Source organism: Pseudophryne corroboree, chromosome 11, assembly GCF_028390025.1.
Source record: "Pseudophryne corroboree isolate aPseCor3 chromosome 11, aPseCor3.hap2, whole genome shotgun sequence".
NCBI lineage: Eukaryota > Metazoa > Chordata > Amphibia > Anura > Myobatrachidae > Pseudophryne > Pseudophryne corroboree.
In genome coordinates this window covers 329,587,060-329,607,486 of record NC_086454.1, presented here as the reverse complement: position 1 = coordinate 329,607,486, position 20,427 = coordinate 329,587,060, and the positions used below count along the sequence as shown (strand labels likewise).

The 20,427-nt window shown below is 46.3% G+C and overlaps 2 protein-coding genes across 4 annotated transcripts in view; one reads left to right on the top strand and one right to left on the bottom strand.

Annotated features, from left to right (window-relative positions):
- Positions 1-2,184, top strand: part of LOC134969657 (inactive hydroxysteroid dehydrogenase-like protein 1) — a 50,864-nt gene extending 48,680 nt beyond the window's left edge. For all 3 annotated transcript variants that reach the window (XM_063945743.1, XM_063945744.1, XM_063945745.1), the window contains exon 5: positions 720-2,184. In XM_063945743.1, the coding sequence (XP_063801813.1) occupies positions 720-785 (66 nt within the window). In that variant the 3' untranslated portion in view covers positions 786-2,184. The remainder of the gene's footprint in view (positions 1-719) is intronic.
- Positions 2,185-10,042: 7,858 nt separating this feature from the next.
- The window catches only part of LOC134968778 (5-hydroxytryptamine receptor 3A-like), a 44,840-nt gene continuing 34,455 nt past the window's right edge, over positions 10,043-20,427 (bottom strand). Inside the window, exons 4-7 of the mRNA XM_063944263.1 lie at positions 14,581-14,741; positions 12,131-12,335; positions 10,615-10,864; positions 10,043-10,543 (exon numbers count right to left, since the gene is read on the bottom strand). Of these exons, the coding sequence (XP_063800333.1) occupies positions 10,303-10,543; positions 10,615-10,864; positions 12,131-12,335; positions 14,581-14,741 (857 nt within the window). The 3' untranslated portion in view covers positions 10,043-10,302. The remainder of the gene's footprint in view (positions 10,544-10,614; positions 10,865-12,130; positions 12,336-14,580; positions 14,742-20,427) is intronic.

The following is a 20,427-nucleotide window of genomic DNA, read 5'->3' as shown; positions in this document are numbered from 1 at the left end:
AAAATAGCCGATTGACAGTGTCAAGCATATGACAGGGACAGTCATCTGACATCTGTAGTGATGCAGTACGCGACATCCTTACAAAGAATTAAGGTTCAAAAAGGGTTGAGATTACCTAAAGGATAAAAAGTAAAAGGGGCAGACTAGATGGGCCAAGTGGTTCTTATCTGCCGTCAAATTCTATGTTTCTATGTTTAAAATGGTAGAATGGGCAATGCAGCGGAAGCGGTCACCCTCCCAGAGCACGCACAGTAAGCGGGAAGAGGGTGCAGCCAATCACGTAGCGTTATGTCCTTCTTACCATACTCCAGTAGAATGCAGGTATGCCTGGTGATAATGCGCTACTGAAAAGCCACTTGTTGGGTACTGAACTTTAATGTTACAAGTGACATATAGACTCTTTCTAAATAGAAACCGCAGGTTCAAATCTGTTTTAAGATATTAGAAGATATATATACAATGTTTTCTGTTTTATGCAACATATTACTATGAAGAGTCTGTAAAGACCAATGCAACTGTAAAGAGACTGTTGAAATAGTTGCTAGGGGGGAGATTTATCAAACCTTGGAGAGAGATAAAGTAGCGACTACCAACCAATCAGCTTTTAACTGTCAGGTTTTAAATTCGGCCTTTAATGTGGCAGTTAGAAACTGATTGGTTGGTACGTTACGTTTCGCCAAGGTTGTGAGTGATTGTGGTCTTCTCTTGTTCACACGCAGCTTCTGGTGTGCCGATGGATCCCTGGCTGGCTGGGCACTTCTATAGGAGGATTTCTTCAACAGTGAAGACTGGAGGCAGCTCTGTCACTGGCCAAGACTCCGTCTCCACTACACTGAATTGCAAGTCTCTTCCTTGACCAAATACATAAGACCAAGGCCTGCCGTCCAGGCTAAAAGCTTTGTCACATCCAGTACAGATTTATCTCATTGGTACTGATAACACAGAAGCCAGTGTCGCATTTTCATTGCTCCTTGGGGTCAGTCCGAGTCGATCGCTCGCTAGCAACTTTTCGCACCGCTGCGATAAGGTTAAATCTCTGCAAAACTGCGCATGCTTATGCACCGCAATGCACAGACGCGTCATACGGGTACAAGGAGGATCGTTGCTGGGCGATGGATTTAACAAAGAATCCATTCGCACAGCCGAACGCAAGGTGATTGACAGGAAGAAGGCGTTTGTGGGTGTCAACTGACCGTTTTCTGGGAGTGTTTGGAAAAACGCAGGCGTGTCCAAGCGTTTGCAGGGCGGGTGTCTGACGTAAATTCCGGGACCAAAAAGACTGAAGTGATGGCAGCGGCTGAAACTTCAAAAAACATTTTTGTGCCATCGGCTGCAGAAGCGTTCGCACACGTGCAAAGCGAAAATACACTCCCCCATAGGCGGCGACTATATGATCGCAGCAAAGCTAAAAGTTGCTAGCGAGCGATCAACTCTGAATTACCCCCCCTTGTTCAGCTGTGGAGCCAACATTCCTTATAAACTACTAGAAGGTAAATGTGGTATTTATAGAGTGAAAGCAGCATTAATTAGACAAATCTGCATTCATGGTCCATGTTAGCGCTGTGTGTATAGTGGTGGGTTTTGTGGTTTTATTACAAATAAGTCGCTGGAAAATGAAATGTATATTTAGAAAGGTATAAATGCAGAAAGCTGCTGTTTAAGTTATTTATTTTCACCGATTCATTGCAATTCCCAGTGTTAGTGAAGTTGCTATGCTGGTGTACTTGGCTTTTATAATAGTGATTCACATAAGTGTGACATTCTAATTGTGGGCAGTAGTGAACCTGACCGAATACACTGTTCATCACCTGGACGGTGCTGAAAGTTGTTCAAACTGATGTGAGAATATTTGTGACACAGGGGAACCATTTGCAGTTTTCTGGGGGTTTTTTTCCACCTGTTACTGGAGACGCCATCTACCAGTTCGGCATCTCCCAGCGTCGTGCACATGACTTCTTGTAGAGGATGGCCACGGTTGGCCACATTTGGGTTTATCATCGTTGGCCAATCCAAGTACACTAACTGCCCATGGAGAAAGTAAAAATATGTTGCCCTCTGGTGGACGAACACATATTTGTATAATTCAGTAACACATCACTCTTTTCTGTGTCCTACAGTGTGTACTTTGTGTTTACGTACTGACTGATGTTTGAATAACTAAACCTGTTTTTTTCAAAAACAGAATGTGTGTTTTTTTTTTTTTTTTTTTTTTTTTTTTTTTTTTTAAACAATGGGAGAAACGTCTATGAGCAAGAAGTATAGGTCCATGTCTTCTTATTGGGGCACGTGGTATAACGTTACAGCATAGCTGTTGTGGTTTTAGTGTATGTACCAAACTGCGGCAACCAAACCTTACTATCATTCTCCCTCAGCCTATGAAGGAAAGGAGATGGGGCTGTGAAGAAAGGAGAGGGCTACTGAGAAGAGAGGAGAGGCACTATGAAGAGAGGAGAGGGTTACTGGGAAGAAAGGAGAGGGGTACTAGACAGAGAGAAGAGGCACTATGAAGAGAGGAGAGGGGTACTGAGAAGGGAGGAGAGGCACTATGAGGAGAGGGGTACTGGGTAGAAAGGAGGGACACTGGGAGGAGAGTAGAGGCGCTATGGAGAGAGGAAAGGGGTACTGGGAATAGAGAAGAGGCACTATGAAGAGAGGAGAGGGGTACTGGGAAGTGAGGAGAGGCACTATGAAGTGAGGAGAGGGGTACTGGGAAAAGAGGAGGGGCACTATGGAGAGAGGAGAGGGGTACTGGGAAAAGAGGAGAGGCACTATGAAGTGAGGAGAGGGGTACTGAGAAGGGAGGAGAGGCACTATGAGGAGAGGGGTACTGGGGAAAGAAGAGGGGCACTATGAAGAGAGGAGAGAGGTACTGGGAAGTGAGGAGAGGCACTATGAAGTGAGGAGAGGGGTACTGGGAAAAGAGGAGGGGCACTATGAAGAGAGGAGAGGGGTACTGGGAAGAGAGGAGAGGCACTATGAAGTGAGGAGAGGCACTATGAGGAGAGGGGTACTGGGTAGAAAGGAGGGACACTGGGAGGAGAGTAGAGGCGCTATGGAGAGAGGAAAGGGGTACTGGGAATAGAGAAGAAGCAATATGAAGAGAGGAGAGGGCTACTGAGAAGAGGAGAGGGGTACTGGGAAGAGACGAGAGGCACCATGAAGAGAGGAGAGGCACTATGGAGAGAGGAAAGGGGTACTGGGAATAGAGAAGAAGCAATATGAAGAGAGGAGAGGGCTACTGAGAAGAGGAGAGGGGTACTGGGAAAAGAGGAGGGGTACTATGAAGAGAGGAGAGGGGTACTGGGAAAAGAGGAGGGGCACTATGAAGACAGGAGAGGGGTACTGGGAAGAGAGGAGAGGCACTATGATGAGAGGAGAGGGGTACTGGGAAGAGAGGAGAGGCACTATGATGAGAGGAGAGGGGTACTGGGAAGAGAGGAGAGGCACTATGAAGAGAGGAGAGGGGTACTGGGAATAGAGAAGAGGCACTATGAGGAGAGGGGTACTGGGAATAGAGGAGAGGCACTATGAAGAGAGGAGAGGGGTACTGGGAATAGAGAAGAGGCACTATGAGGAGAGGGGTACTGGGAATAGAGAAGAGGCACTATGAGGAGAGGGGTACTGGGAAGAGAAGAGAGGCACTGTGAAGAGAGGAGAGGGGTACTGGGAATAGAGAAGAGGCACTATGAAGAGAGGAGAGGGTTACTGGGAATAGAGAAGAGGCACTATGAGGAGAGGGGTACTGGGAATAGAGAAGAGGCATTATGAAGAGAGGAGAAGGGTACTGGGAATAGAGAAGAGGCACTATGAAGAGAGGAGAGGCACTATGAAGAGAGGCAAAACAGACAGCAGACACTGGAGAATGTTACTCCAGAATAAAGAAGAATTATTAGATGGGACAGAGGATGGTGTCATAATTACTATCACCCCTGCGCCCACCTTGTCTATCTCACAGATCGTCTCCACTGGAGCCCCCACCTGAATGCAGATCTCCTGGAGCAAACAGGGCAGTAGGGTATCCACCATCTCTAGTGGTGGCTGAGAACACAGCTGGAACGAGGTTTCATGGATACATAGGTCTCTGGGTCTCACCCCCCCCCCCCCCCCCTCCCCTACCTCCTTCCTTCCCGCTGTGCTGATAGCTGAGATACTGGGCTGTATGACAGATTGAGAACCGGGGGCCTGTGTCATACACTTCATGAGAAGGATGATCCATTGTTTGTTAAGGGGAAAGAGATTTAGAGATACTCACATTATTTATCATAAGGTAGTGGGTTTGGCTGCAGTGAACTTCTGCACTTGTGGCTGCTTTGCATCAGAATCAGCCCAGAAATGTGCATAAGACCAAGCCGAGTAGAAGACTGCTCAGTCAGTGGGAAAATGCTGCAAATGTCCAGCAAACTGGTATGTCAGCAGGTAAGCCTTTTGCGTCAACCCTGGCCTCCCAAGTAGCTCATACTGGAGTAAAATAGGCAAATTAATATACACCTTTTTTTGACATGTTAACAGACACACCGAGATAGCAAAAATGTGACAATATCAGGGAGTTCAATATACTTCACCAGTGATTCTGTCTTTATTACTTTGCTGTGCAGTCCTGGCGGCTGAGCTGGGCTCCTCCTTCCTCTACCCAAGTGGTACTCACAGAGTTTAGTGTGGGTGTACACTGTAGCTGAGTCTGAGGCATTTTGAAATTCCAAGGAGGTCCAGCTTGGTGGTGCGAATGACTTGGTGCCATGAACTGCCATCGATGCCCCACCCTCTGCAACATAATGCCACTGCAGCATTACACCATGAGGGTTTGGACCATGATAACTCAATTCACAGCTAATCACGTCTTCAAGGTCTCGTTTCACTCGGTAAGTAGGCGGGATCAGGGAGGTTTGTCTCCCCAGACATTTCTGGAGAGTAGCCAGTTACTAAATATTCTGATTATTATATAAATATCCACATTTTGCCTGTTATGAAAAGCATATGATCCAGTTGATTTCAGGTGGTCCTAGTCTGGAAGGTGACTCCCGACACCTGCACTATCCTCAATATTTGATTATAAAATTGTGCCTTTAAATAATTTATTTTCTGAATATCAGCAACTGCATAAAACATAATGCCTTGTTTCCACCAGACCCTCATACTCCCATATTCTGCCATCTGGGCTTGTAGTATGTGCCAGTGTAATCTGAGTGGTACTTAGCATCGGCCCTCAATTACGATCATGGCGTCTATTCATGAAGCAGTGAAAAGAGCGGAGAAGTGAGCCTGTGGAGAAGTTGCCCATGGCAACCAATCAGTTGCTCCGTACAATTGTATAGTATGCACATTTTAAATATTACTTCAATGCTGATTAGTTGTAATGGGCAACTTCTCCACTGGCTCACTTCTCCACTCTTTTCACTGCTTCATGAATAGACCCCCATGTATGAACATGCTCCTTTCCGGATGTGGACTGTGGGGGTAATTCAGACCTAATCGTAGCTGCAAATTTGTTAGCAGTTGGGCAAAACCATGGCCCTCATTCCGAGTTGTTCGCTTGTTAGCTGCTTTTAGCAGCATTGCACACGCTAAGCCGCCGCCCTCTGGGAATGTATCTTAGCATAGCAGAATTGCGAACGAAAGATTAGCAGAATTGCGAATAGAAATTTCTTAGCAGTTTCTAAATAGCTCGAGACTTACTTCTACACTGCGATCAGTTCAGTCAGTTTCGTTCCTGGTTTGACGTCACAAACACACCCAGCGTTCACCCAGACACTCCCCCGTTTCTTCAGACACTCCCGCGTTTTTCCCAGAAACGGCAGCGTTTTATCGCACACACCCATAAAACGGCCAGTTTCCGCCCCGAAACACCCACTTCCTGTCAATCACACTCCGATCACCAAAACGATGAAATTTCTTCGTTAGGCCGTGAGTAAAATACCAAACTCTTTTGCAAATTTACTTGGCGCAGTCGCACTGCGAATGTTGCGCATGCGCAGTTTGCGACTAATCGCTCCGTTGCGAAAAAATCAGCGAACAACTCGGAATGAGGGCCCATGTACAGTGCAGGTGGGGCAGATATAACCATACCCTCCAACATTTTACACTTAAAAACCGGTACAAATAAGGAAAGGGGGCGTGACCGCGGGTAAAATGGGCGTGGCCACGCCCCCTTTCCTATACTTTCAATGGAGATGCAGTGAGTCAAAAATCGGTACAAAGCCCTTTTTGGCCGGTACAGACCATAAAAAAAACGGTACTGTACCGGCCAAAAAGGTACAGTTGGAGGGTATGATATAACATGTGCAGAGAGAGTTAGATTTGGGTGTGGTGTGTTCAAACTGAAATCTAAATTGCAGTGTAAAAATAAAGCAGCCAGTATTTACCCTGCACAGAAACAATATTACCCACCCAAATCTAACTCTTTCTGCACATGTTACATCTGCCCCACCTGCAGAGCACATGGTTTTGCCCAACTGCTAACAAATTTGCTGTTACGATCAGGTCTGAATTACCCCCTGTGTGCAGTCGTGGGCTACATTTGGTACCCAGACACAATACCAGGATTTTCATTTTTTTCAAGGTGCGATTTTTAAATAAGATTCACGGGATGGAAACATTCCCTGTCTAGTTCCCCACACACTTACTTATCTTTCTATATCCACAATGGGCATTGGAGATTGGGCTTTGGCCTACTGTTTCCTTTATGGCCTATGACCTTTATAAGGGTAACAGCATATTCAGGTACATTTAAAACAATTTGATAGAAATCATGTATGTTTATTACAGAGGTACATGTAATATTGACAACAATGATGTCTACTTCATTAATTTATGGTATAAATTATGCCGCAAAACCACCATTATTTTAGGGGGGAAAAAAAACATTTGAACTGACTGGGGAAGGAGGTTCCACAATATGAGTAGGCAGACACTGTTTATTTACCCATCATCTGGCTGGGATACGGTCATTAGGTCGACCACTATTGGTCGACATGCATTAGGTCGCCAGGGTTATTAGGTCGACATGTCAACAGTTCAAAAGGTCGACGTGAGTTTTTTCAAAAAATTTTTTTACTCATTTTGGACTTTTTCATACTTACGATCCACGTCGACGACAATTGGGAACAGTAACCTTGCCAAAAGCATGGCGAGCGAACACGGTGCACTAATTGGGGTTCCCCGTCATTTTACGAAGAAAACGACACCAAAAAAGGTAAAAAAAAACAACTCAAGTCGACCTTTTGACCTGTCGACCTAGTCTGTGTCGACCTAATGACCATGTCGACCAACAGTGGTCGACCTAATGACTGTCAACCCATACCCGATCTGGCTATAGTGGGCTCATAATACTATATCCAGGGGCAGTTACGAAAACTGAATTTATTATTTTTATTCACATGACGCAAATGGGTTCTGTAGCACTGTACATAGTGGAAGGAAAATACATAGTACATGGGTAATCAAAGAGTACAGTTATAGACATGTTCACAGATTTAAATATAGAAAATGACATAATGATTGTCTGTAGATTACATATATACATTAGAGACCACAGAAGGAGAGAGAGGGCCCTGCCTGCAAGTGCTCACATTCTAGAGGTGCTAAAGGTGAACATATAAAGGGAGTGGGGAGCGGGGCTGGGGCGCAGGGGCTGGAAGGTAGTAGGAGGGTGGGTGAGTGTCTGATAGAGCATGGGAGGGCATTTCAGGAGACTGGAGCAGCACAGGAGAATCTTGGAGCCAGACATGGGAGGACGTGATCAGGGAGGAAAAGAGGTGGCAATTCTCTAGCAAGGCAAAGTGTATAGGAGGCAGTGATGTGAGGTAAATGGCTGGGGAGGCACTGGCTAGTATCAGAGAGAGATTTACACACACACACACACACACACACACACACATATATGAATCCGAGGGCTCTTGTAGGCATTATACAAAGGTGCTGGAAATTTGGTGGGTTTTAATCAGAGATGTGCGGACAAGGTAGGCAGGAGAGGCAAAGCCTCTCCTGTCATAGTCCAGTATACTCCAGAGTTTTGACTATAAAATTGATTAGAATAATACAAAGAAGATATTTATATTTTTCGGGGGGTTTTCTTACATTTTTATAGTAAAAACTCTGGAGTATACTGAAGTATGACAGAAGAAGCTGTGCCGCACCTGACCACACTGGTAGGAGGGAGTGTGTGTGTGTGTGTGTGTGTGTGTGTGTGTGTGTGTGGAAATGAGGCTAGGGATGTAGGGACGGAGGAGTGGTTGAGGGCATTGAAGATGAGTGAATGGAGTTTAATTCTGAGTGGGACAGGTAGTCCGTGGATAAACTAGCAGATGGATATAGCAGAAGTGGAGCAGTGAGGTAGATAAATGAGGCCGGCAGAGTTAAGGATAGATTGAAGTGGGATGAGATGGGATATCGGTAGGCCGGTGGAAAGTATATTCCAGTCATCAAGGTGAGAAATTATAAGGGTGTGGATGAGGGTCTTAGTAGATTCCTGGGTGAGAAAGGGCCTGATCCAGGAAATACTGCAGATGGAAATGACAGGATTGAGAGAGGGACTGAATGTGGTGGGTTGTAGAGAGGGTAGAATTGAGGATTATACCCAGACTTTGGACTTGGGGAATAGCAGAAAGAGAGTTATTGTCAATAGAGAGGGGGAAAAGACGAGGGGGCATTGGCAGGTGGAAAGGAGATAACTTCAAAAGAGTTGAGTCATTGATGACTTTGGTGAGGGTAGTTTCAGTTGAATGGAGAGGATCAAGAAGGGGTTGGGTTTAGAGAAAGGAGATGAGTCAGTTGTACACGACCAACTTAAGGAGTTTGGAGGCATAGGGGAGAAGAGAGTTGGGCGGTAGTTAGCGAAAGAGGACAGGTGAAGTGATGGTTTCTTAAATATGCAGGAATACAGTAAATGTTTAAAGGATGTGGGGAAATTATATGATGAGAAGGATAAGTTGAGCAGGAGGACAATGTGGGAACAAGCATAAGGAGGGAGGAACTGATGAGAGAGGGGATGGGGCTACATTAGTCTATGAGGGAGCAGGTAAGACTTGGATTGAGAATTGGTCATGGTGGATGGATTCAATTTTGAAGGAAACTGGGTGCCAGAATCCTGTTGGAAAGGATGGAGCGGGGGTGTTGAGAACTGGAGGTGGGCAAGAGATGGAACAGGCTGGAGGATTGGCAGGAGTTGCGATATTTAAAATAAGACTATTTAAACAGTGAAAGAGCAGAGCTTATGAAGGAGAGAATTTGAAGTGGAGTAAGTTTGAGAATGTATGGTTTCCTCCATTGGTAATCAGCAGAGCGTGAGCATTTTGGAGAAAGCAATTCAGATGATGAGAGGTGTGGGCTCAGTCATGGGGGTAAATTTACTAAGATGGGAGTTCTATTTAAGATGGGATGTTGCCCATAGCAACCAATCAGATTCTACTTCTCATTTATCTAGCACCTTCTAGAAGATAATACCTGGAATCTGATTGGTTGCTATGGGCAACATCCCATCTTAAGTAGAACTCCCATCTTAGTAAATTTACCCCAGAGAGAGAGGCAACTTGGACATGGGAAAGTAGGGTGGACATAGGTGAGAGAAGACAGACCAATGAGGAGGAGAAAATGGAATTATAGAGGGCGTTAAGACTGCCTAGTAAGAGCAAACTTTGGGGAGGGACCGGCACCTAGTAAGAGCAGATTTAGGGGAGGGATGGACATAGCTGAAAGAAAGTAGTGGGGCAGGTAATAGCGGGTGAAAAAGGGATGGAGTTTGTGAGGGTATCTGTCAAGGGCAAATCGGAAATAATGAGTATGAGAGAGGTATACAGCATGGTATGAAAACAGTGAGAAAGCAAAGGTAGTTACAGTGGTAAATTAGATTGGTAGATAAGCAGACACAAAAAGTAAAAACATTCTAGTAAATTAAGAACAGTCAAATGTACGAGTGCACCTACATACAGTATGTACAGAGTTAATAATTAGATTTACACAAAGTGAAATGTACAGCAAGGGCTTATAAAGGACATAAACAAAGAAATACATAGGAGTGCTGATCTGGCTAATAAATGTAATCCTTGTAATATTATCCAGTAATCAGGGGGTTGCCTGGCTGGGGTTCTGCCCTCTCTTTGCCTCATGCTTGGCAAAGTTCTATGTCGGGTAGCAGAGATGGATGGTCTTTAATAATGGAACCTCACACGTGACCACACAAGGATTGGACGTCACTAATACACACAGTTGCACATTCTTATGAGCATACATGTAAACAAATTAATATTAAAGACCTGATTGTATGCACACACACCAGGCAATAACCAAGTCACGTTTGTGAAATACAGTTCACATAGACCAAACAACAATCATAATAATAAATACTGCAGTGACCGTCATGAAATACAAGATAAGAATCAGACGATCAATGACAAGCATCACTTTAGACCATTCTGACTTGGCTTCTTCCTCGTTCTTAGCACGGGTTAACTCCTGGTGGATCTTCAGGATTTCGTACAGAAGCATTTTCAGCAGCTTAACTTCTGGGTTGTCCTTTACCTTCTTCTGCGAGTCCCTCCCCTGAGCTTTGCTATTGGTCTTCGTTTGTGCTGTGGAACCTTTCACAGATAAGATGATTTTAGGAAAGATGATTCAAGTTACGGCCTACCTGTGTCTAAATTATATACTTCTGCGAATAGCCAACCTTTGTCCAAAGCTCCATCAGTGACCTGTTCTTTTGTGTAGAAATTTCTGCTGAAGCACAACATATATGCTAAATAGTGCAGGACAAGAGTCTTTATCCATGGCGGAACATGTGGCAGGTTGGCAGACTGCTCCAGCATGTAGGAAGAACAGATCGTTCCAATAATACTGAGGACCATCAGAGCCAGACACGTACAGTAGAAAATACCTGTACCAAGGCACAAATGGAGTGTGTTTAAAATGTGATGTCAACTATTTAACACAGTGGTCAAGGTAAAATGAAAAAGAAAAAAAATGACAGAAAACAATCTATTTCCCAAATATTATTAAAAAAATGTTTTTATACTTTAAAGTTATTGTTAGATTCTCTGTGCTCGGAACGTGAGCTAGTGAGTAGGTAATTCCCAAGCACAGAAAACGTGATGCTGTAGTTAGAACAAAGAATGGCAGTAACCCCTAGGACCCTACCTCCGCTGTTTCAGTCTACGCCTGCGAGACTATGTGTTCTTGGGCCTACGGCAGCCGCGTTTGAAGGGCGGATTAGGTCTGCCCAACTCCGATGCCCACAGGTCTTAATATGAGACAAGGCGTAAACCGAGACGGGATGATAACAAGGGGACCTCTAACTAAACAAAGCTCAGAGCTAGGGGCTACTAAAAACTAAGCGTATGTACGGCACGCCGCCAAAGGAAAAGGACAACAAAGGTACTACTGTCCACACCCTACACAGCACCGTCGTGTACCGGGGAGGACAGTTAGGGCGGAAACCTCCACAAAAACACCAGCAATAATTTTACCAAAGAATACTGCGGCCTAGGCCGCAAGACGCGGCAAAAGCCGCTACTCGCGACACCGGGAGAGAAACCAAATGAGCAAGAACCCAGAGATGACAGGCACAGGTTACAACCGACTGGAACACTGGAAAGATTCCCACGACCGGCTTCCAAACACCAGGGCTCAGGACCACAGGGAACAGAATCGACCAGATAAAAGCACACTGTGTGTGTGTGTGTGTGTATGTATGTATGTATGTATGTATATATATATATATATATACATATAGATATATATATATATACGTAGCTGTATAGATATATCTATCTATATAGCTATGTATGTATATATACATATATATTAGTTCCAAGGTCCAGCATTCTATATTTTACAGACAACTAGACCTGGTGCCTCCACATTATTACTCACAACTCGTCTAACGGTACGGCATCATCGGACGCCCTTTCGTCTGGCAATATATTTAACCACTAACAAAACTAGAAATGCAGGTAATACTCCATATAATACAAGTATTGAACCCCAGAAAGGTGTGCAGGGGTTAAGGGAGCGTAGCCCCTTGTGACGGGGTGAAGAGCGCCCATAGGGCGCGATGATGGTGTGTGTGTGTGTGTGTGTGTGTGTGTGTGTGTGTTGAAGGTGGTGAGTGGTCCAGGACGCATCTACCTGAATAAATACATACCTAACATTGGAGTAATATCAGATTCAGGCAAAATGTTATTCAGGATCAGCAGAAGCACGGAGAACCCCAAGATTATGTTGATTTTGAAGGCAAGTTTGTCCCCATATGAATTAATGAGCATACTGGCGATGTCCAGGAAAACGAAGAAACAGGCTGGGATGATGAGGTTAATTAGGTAGATGATGGGCTGTCTTTGTATGGTAATCTGTAGAGCAAAGGGGAAAGTTGGCTGTAAGTATTTAAAAGTGCAGCTCACGATAACCTTCATAGCCAGGAACGGAGAACCATCAAACCACAAAACACTGTACACCATAGCACCAGCCTCATTACAACACACACCACCAGTTTATCCTCTATTCTTCACCCAATGGCCCTCATTCCGAGTTGTTCGCTCGGTAATTTTCTTCGCATCGCAGCGATTTTCCGCTAACTGCGCATGCGCAATGTTCGCACTGCGACTGCGCCAAGTAAATTTGCTATGCAGTTAGGTATTTTACTCACGGCATTACGAGTTTTTTCTTCGTTCTGGTGATCGTAATGTGATTGACAGGAAGTGGGTGTTTCTGGGCGGAAACTGGCCGTTTTATGGGAGTGTTTGAAAAAAACGCTACCGTTTCTGGTAAAAACGCGGGAGTGGCTGGAGAAACGGAGGAGTGTCTGGGCGAACGCTGGGTGTGTTTGTGACGTCAAACCAGGAACGACAAGCACTGAACTGATCGCACTGGCAGAGTAAGTCTGGAGCTACTCAGAAACTGCACAGAGAAGTCTTTTCGCAATATTGCGAATCTTTCGTTCGCAATTTTGATAAGCTAAGATTCACTCCCAGTAGGCGACGGCTTAGCGTGTGCAATGCTGCTAAAAGCAGCTAGCGAGCGAACAACTCGGAATGAGGGCCAATGTTCCTCGTCACCACCAGCATATACACAACCCACCCTGCTAATATCTCATCCCTAGCTGTGGTCATGTTGCTATTAGCATGGATCCAACCCATACCTGTAGTGAGACCTGTGGGCTTTAGTGATGGTAACCAAAGCTGCTCATGGAAGGAGGTGGAATGAACCTCAGATATTGGTATATACTTTATCATTGCAAGCAATTTGTCAATAACAACATTTAAGAGTTAATACACCAATCTGTCAGTATCAGAGAAGTGCAGGGTGTGGACACGCTAGGAGGTTAGCAGAGAATGTGACTTTCGGTACATATCTCTATGCAGGAAACATCAGTTTGAGTATGAGTTACTGCAGCTTTTATGTCAGCTACAGAAGCAGGTAGTCCAGAGGACAGAGTTTATGGCAGCATGCAGAAATTAATGAGCTTGGTATAAATCAGACATGGGGTGGACAAGATGGAAGTAGAAGTAACAAGTTGGACGCAGGGATGAGGTCAACAGAAGTTGGGGACATATATATACATGTGCTATGTAGCCCGCTCCTTTATATCTGACAACAAAAGCATTCACTGTGATAAGCCAAGCTGAGTTCACGGATATATCCCCCCCTCCACCTCACCACGTGACCCTATCCCCTCCTACCTCCTCCGCTACCTCTCTTCTTCTCCCTATTCCCATCATGCCCACCTCAATCTCTCCCTCTCATCAGGCACTGTCCCCTCTGCCTTCAAGCATGTACTTGTCCACCCTATTCTTAAAAAACATACCCTTGATACAAACACCCTCTCCAACTACTGACTCGTCTCTCTCCCCCTCTTTTGCCTTTAAACTCCTTGAGCGTATTGTCTACAACCGCCTTACTACCATTCTTTCCTCCCACTCATTGCTTGACCCATTCCGGTCTGGCTTTCGTCCACTCCACGGAAACCGCCCTCACGAAAGTCTGCAGTGACCTCCTTTCTGATAAATCCAGGGGCCACTACTCTCTGCTTATTCTCCTTGACCTCTCTGCTGCTTTTGACACTGTGGACCACGCTCTCCTACTGCAAATCCTTCACTCCATTGGTCTGCGTGGTACTATCCTCTGTTGGCTGTCTTCCTACCTCTCTGACCGTTCCTTCTCTGTTGCCTCTCATGACTCCACCTCTTCCCCACTTCCACTAACAGTAGGTGTCCCCCAAGTTCTGTTCTTAGTCCTCTCCTTTTCTTTCTCTCTACGTCCTCTTTAGGTTAGCTCATTTGCTCTTTTTACGTCCAATAATGTCTCTATGCTGATGATACTCAGATCTGCCTTTCCTCCCCTGACCGCTCCCCCGGCTCTCCAACTGTCTCTCTGCTATCTCTTCTTGGATGTCCCTGTGCTTTCTTTACTTAACATGTCTAAGACTGAGCTGATCCTCTTCAAACCCTCCCGCACAACCTCAGCTCCCACAATTTCATTATCTATTGATGGCACTACTATCTCCTCTAGCCCCCAAGTGCGCTATCTTGGAGTAATCATGATTTCGCCATAGTTTAACACCTATATCTCTCTTTTACAGTATGATAAAGGCCTCACCTCATATATGACTTGGCTGTATCCTTTGCTGGAAAACCCCAGTGTCTGATTATACACGGTGACGCTGATCAGCTTCCAGTCTCCTTTGCTAGCAAACGCTTCTTGTGATTTCTTATTGACTTGGGATGAGTTGGAGATTGGCAACATAATCAAATCTGTAACTGGAGGAACAGAAAATATATTGATAGTCAAATTCTGATGACAGACCATAACAGTCATGACCTATGTACATTGGAGATGATGGTGATTGGTGACCGTTTTCCTATTTAATTTTTACCTCTAGTCTAAGCATATATCCAACAAAATGCTCATACATGATATTTACAGGAGAGATACATATAAGGGTAATGGAAGCTACTGATTAGCAAGCAGGGCTGTCTCTAGCCAATTTGGCTCCCAGTGCAAGATTTCAAAATGTGCCAACCCCCCCCCCCCCCTCCGCCATAGATAGAAAAAGCAAGCGCGTGCGCTCCCGGCAAGGGTATGTGGCCTCATTAAAATGGGCGTGGCCTCATCTGATCTCATCATCACGGCCACCACAGGGAAAAAAAAGTCTCCATTTTACATATTGCGGCAGGCACATGTCCCCATTTTACACATTGCGGCAGGCACGTGTCCCCATTTTACACATTGCGGCAGGCACGTGTCCCCATTTTACACAGTATTGCAGGCAAGTGTCCCCATTTTACACAGTACGGCAGGCAAGAGTCCCCATTTTACACATTACAGCAGGCACGTGTCCCCATTTTATACAGTACGGCAGGCACGAGTCCCCATTTTACACATTGCGGCAGGCACGTGTCCCCATTTTACACAGTATTGCAGGCAAGTGTCCCCATTTTACACAGTATGGCAGGCAAGTGTCCCCATTTTACACAGTACGGCAGGCAAGAGTCCCCATTTTACACATTACAGCAGGCACGTGTCCCAATTGTATACAGTACGGCAGGCAAGAGTCCCCATTTTACACATTACGGCAGGCAAGAGTCCCCATTTTACACAGTACGGCAGGCAAGAGTCCCCATTTTACACATTATGACAGGCAAGAGTCCCCATTTTACACAGTACGGCAGGCAAGAGTCCCCATTTTACACAGTACGGCAGGCAAGAGTCCCCATTTTACACAGTACGGCAGGCAAGAGTCCCCATTTTACACAGTACGGCAGGCAAGTGTCCCCATTTTACACAGTACGGTAGGCAAGAGTCCCCATTTTACACAGTATGCAGGCACGAGTCCCCATTTTACACATTGCGGCAGGCAGGTGTCCCCATTTTACACAGTACGGCAGGCAAGAGTCCCCATTTTACACAGTATGGCAGGCAATAGTCCCCATTTTACACAGTATTGCAGGCAAGTGTCCCCATTTTTACACCGTATTGCAGGCATGTGTCCCCATTTTACACAGTATTGCAGGCAAGAGTCCCCATTTTACACAGTAGTGCAGGCGAGTGTCCCATTTTACACAGTAGTGCAGGCAAGTGTCCCCATTTTACACAGTATTGCAGGCAAGTGTCCCCATTTTACACAGTATTGCAGGCAAGTGTCAAGTGGGGGGAGAGGGAGGGGGGGGAGAGAGAGAATACTTACATACAGTATGAAGAGGCTCTTCCCGCTCTTCGGCCCGTGCCGGCTGCCTCCTCCTTCCAGCTGGCTCCCCCTCCTCTTGTCATCGGTACTCCTGTTCGGGGGGCGGAGTTTCGTGGAATGACGCGAATGCGTCGTGACGTCGCGACGCAATCGCGTCATTGCTCGAAACTCCGCCCCCCCGAACAGGAGTACTCGGGAAGGGGGAGGAGGGGGAAAAGGACCTGCAAAGTGCCGCGGCGGGCGCCCCGTGCGGATGCACGGCTCGCCCGCCGCTAGAAACGGCACTGCTAGCAAGCCATGGACCAACTATACATGACAGGACTGTCATCAGAAATTGTGGGGCCCGGGACTGACAAAATAGGCAGTCAAAAAAATCAATTATTTATTTTTATATATATATATATATATATATATATATATATATATATATATATATATATATATATATACAGACATATATACAGGGTGATTCAAAAGTCGCAGTACACCCTTTTGTTTCATAAACTGTGCTGGAGATGGGAAAACTGAATACTCCAGTAAGGTGTGGGTGAGGTGGGCTATCTTTTAGGGTATGTACCAAACATGGGGGCCATCTTGAAATCGGCCATCTTGAATCTAAGTCAGTTTTTTCAAAAGGAAAGGGGGTCGTGTAACATGTCAAACAACATCAGAATTTGCTGAAAAGTTTATTGCTGCAAACAGATGTGAAATCACAGTTATGGTTCAAAAGTTACAATACTTTTTTTTTGCTGCAGGTAACTGAAGATGGCTTTAACAAAAGCGGAGAGAACTGAGGTCATTTTGATGTCTGGAGAACAAAGTTTCCGTGTCACAGCTGCAGATTTTAACAACCGGCACCCAGAAAGACCTCCAATTTCACATAAAAAAGTGTTGCTATTGTCTGTTCTAGACGCTTAAGTAATTCTCCCCCCCAAGTGTCTGCGATAATTATGAGTGACTCTGCTATGGGACAAATCAAGGGGAATGCCCGAGGCCGTATGGGAAAAGACAAGGGTAATTCTTTAACAGTTATTATGATTTGGGCATGGTGGCTCAATTTATGAGAAAACACCGATCCAGAAAATTAAACAGGCAGGGGTATAACTTGAACTTTGTGGGCGCCATAGCAAAATTTGGAAAGGGCCCCCCTTCTACAGAGAGGGCGGTACAGGGTGAAACACACACACATGGGTGGAGTGGGGGTACAGGGTGACACAGACTGGTTGAGTGGGGGTACGAGGTGTCACAAACACACATGGGTAGAGTGTGCACTGTGTCATACAAAAATGGGTGTCACACACACAGGGTTAGGGGATGTACAGTGTGTCATACATGGAGTGTACAGGGTGACACACACACGGGAAGGGGGTGTATAGTGTGTCATACATGGGACGTACAGGGTGTCACACAGGGGTAGGGGGTGTATAATGTGTCATACACATGGGGATTTGGGGGTACAGGGGTCACACCAGAGGGGTAGTCAGTACAGGGGTTGACACACTGGAGGATGGTAGGTGGTTACAGCGGGTCACATACTAGGGGTGAGTGGAGGTAGGTGTGTACAGGGGTCATACACCAAAGAGGTAGGTGGTTACAGGGGGTCAGACACCGGGGGTGAGGGGTAGGTGGGTACAGGGGGGGAAATCACACATGGGAGAGGGTAGGTGGGTACAGGGCTCCCCGTGCACTCACCGCCCTGTGCTCCGATCCATCTCAGGGTCTTCTGCAGGGTGTCAGAGAAAGATTCCTGTAGACCCACGTACAGGCCCCCCGGCATCGGAGATACCTCCTTTGTCAGGTTCAGGGTGGTGAGCAGCAGGGGGATGCCCAGCCGATAAAGTGTGAGGCCGGAGGAACGGAGAAGTCATCGGACATACTGTGGACGAGTTTTGCTTCTATGGGGATCTGTGACTGGGTGCACGGGGAGCAGTGGGCCCTGAAGTCAGTTCGGGCCCCGTAGTAGTTGCATCCCCTGCATTAATGGTAGTTACTCCACTGCATACAGATATAGGTACGCTGGGTATGACTATTCATCAATTACCAATTCCTACATGGTCCAGTAATGAGACCACTGACAGCTCAACTGGCATAATGGAAGAACATTTTTATAAAATGCTTACACGTATGTCCCATAGGGATGCGGTCAAGATGCCGCCGGCCGGAATCCCGGCGGTCGAAATACCGACGCCGGAATCCCGACCGCCACAATCCCGACATGCCCATTTATTAAGAATGCCCCACCCCTTTCCAGCCCCAAAATGGCTGCAGTCTGTCAAGCAGATAACCCACCATCGGATTTATACGTAAACCATTGGGTTTGTGACTGGCGTTTAAGAGAGGATGAGGCCCGTGTTCAGTCTCCTCCGTTCGGGCCCCCTCCTCTCTGCCCAGAGCGCTGTAGAGTCTGAGCACTAGAGGGCTCAGACTCTACTGCGCATGCGCAGATCTCTTGGAAAATGGCGCGGCGGCCATTTTCCCTGAGATTTCTCTACTGCACGGCCATTTTCCCTGAGATTTCTCTACTGCACATGCGCAGAACTCCGTGAAAATGGCAGCTGAGCCATTTTCACTGTGTTCTAACAGCGCTGCGGATGCCGGCGCTGGACTTCGGAGGGGTGGGTATTTTAAAAATGGGTGCAGCGTGTGCGGTGGGGGGCCCCCTCTGCACCCATTATAGAAATGCCAGTGGTTTGTGAACAAATACAAAACAGCCCAGTATACTGTACAGTATATTAAAAAATAAATATTGTGGTACAGTTTGTTTCCACAGCTATAGGCATTGCTGCCTGTATAGTCTTCCACAAAAGCTGAGGGCACCTTTCACTGAAGCAATGAATGAGGTTAGGGAGAGTTGATGAGCTATTCATCGTAAGAAGGACAGATTTCTGGTGGCAAGAGCCCAGTGATGGGCTGGGGCATGAAGGGCCCACCGGGGGAATGAAGTAGTAGGGGCCCATGGTTGCCTAACCATAAGAGACTTTGCTCAAAATTGTCTGCTGGGGAGGGGGGGGGGGGGGGGGTTATATCTCATTGCTGGTCTGAGCACCTGCTGCACCAATGGTAATTCCACCTCTGGCTCTAGCTGCACACTCTCCATCTGAATCAACCCCAGTGTGCTCTTGGTTATGTGCACTACATAATGAGGCATTCTGCCTTCTATCATATAGGGCCAATCCTCACCCTCAGGCGGGGTATCCTAACAGCATCTCAGGCTTCCAGTAATTCAGCCCCTGGCTAAAAGACCAAGCAACCCTACCTCACCTCCTGTGGTTCTTTGAAACCCCTGGGGTACCGGTAGATCAACAACTGATCTTAGCCAAATGGCAAGAAACACCTGGAGCTAAGTATGCAGAACACAAGCTGGCCCACAGCCAAAGTCATATGGCCCGGTAGCAGAGATTGCTGCCGCAATGGATCATGCAGTTATGTGAGTTATTACATACTGTGTAATACATACACAATACACAATAGTAAGAAAACGCAGATTAGGCTGGTGGCACACAGGATCTCTGTACACACAGGTATTACAGCTACAGGGAACCCTGGCTCACATGCAAACCAATCTCAGGACATTGGGGCAGGTGTATTAAGTATTTGAGAGAGATAAATTGCCAACCAATCAGATCCTGCCATTTTTTTTAAACGCAGCCTGTAGCATGGCAGTTAGAAGCTGATTGGCTGGTACTTTATCTTCATCCACTCTGTCACAGGCTTTGCTAAATGGCATGTGATCAGGAGACAGCCCAGCCCCTTTATCTGACATGCTGTCTGGTGCGTAGGAAGCTGCTTCCGTCTGTGTCCTAGGGCCCAATGTAGACCGCAACTAGTACTTTCATTACTGAAACCGCAAAATTGCAGTCAAGGTGCCCAGGGGTCTCGCATCTCTTTCCATAGTCTGTGGACACAGCACAGCCATCGTGACTACAAAACCTAAGAGCGCACTGGTGTCACTGGCTGACACACAGACACAGGTGGGCGTTAACCACATACAGATCTGATTTGGGAAGAGCAGGGGTACAAAGAGGGCAGGAAGACAGTGGTGGATTTCCCACTAGGCACGCAAGGCCAATAATATGCCTAGGGGCGGCCTGACCCCTAAACCCGCCCCTGTAGGAAGATACAGGATCACAGTAATAGAGCAATTACAGGCACAATATACACCCCATACTTACCTACTTTTCTGCCCTCTCCTCCGGGAGGAGGCAGCATTGTAGGTGCATGGGGGCGTGGCCGGCAGTAGGATGGGCGTTCCGGGGGCA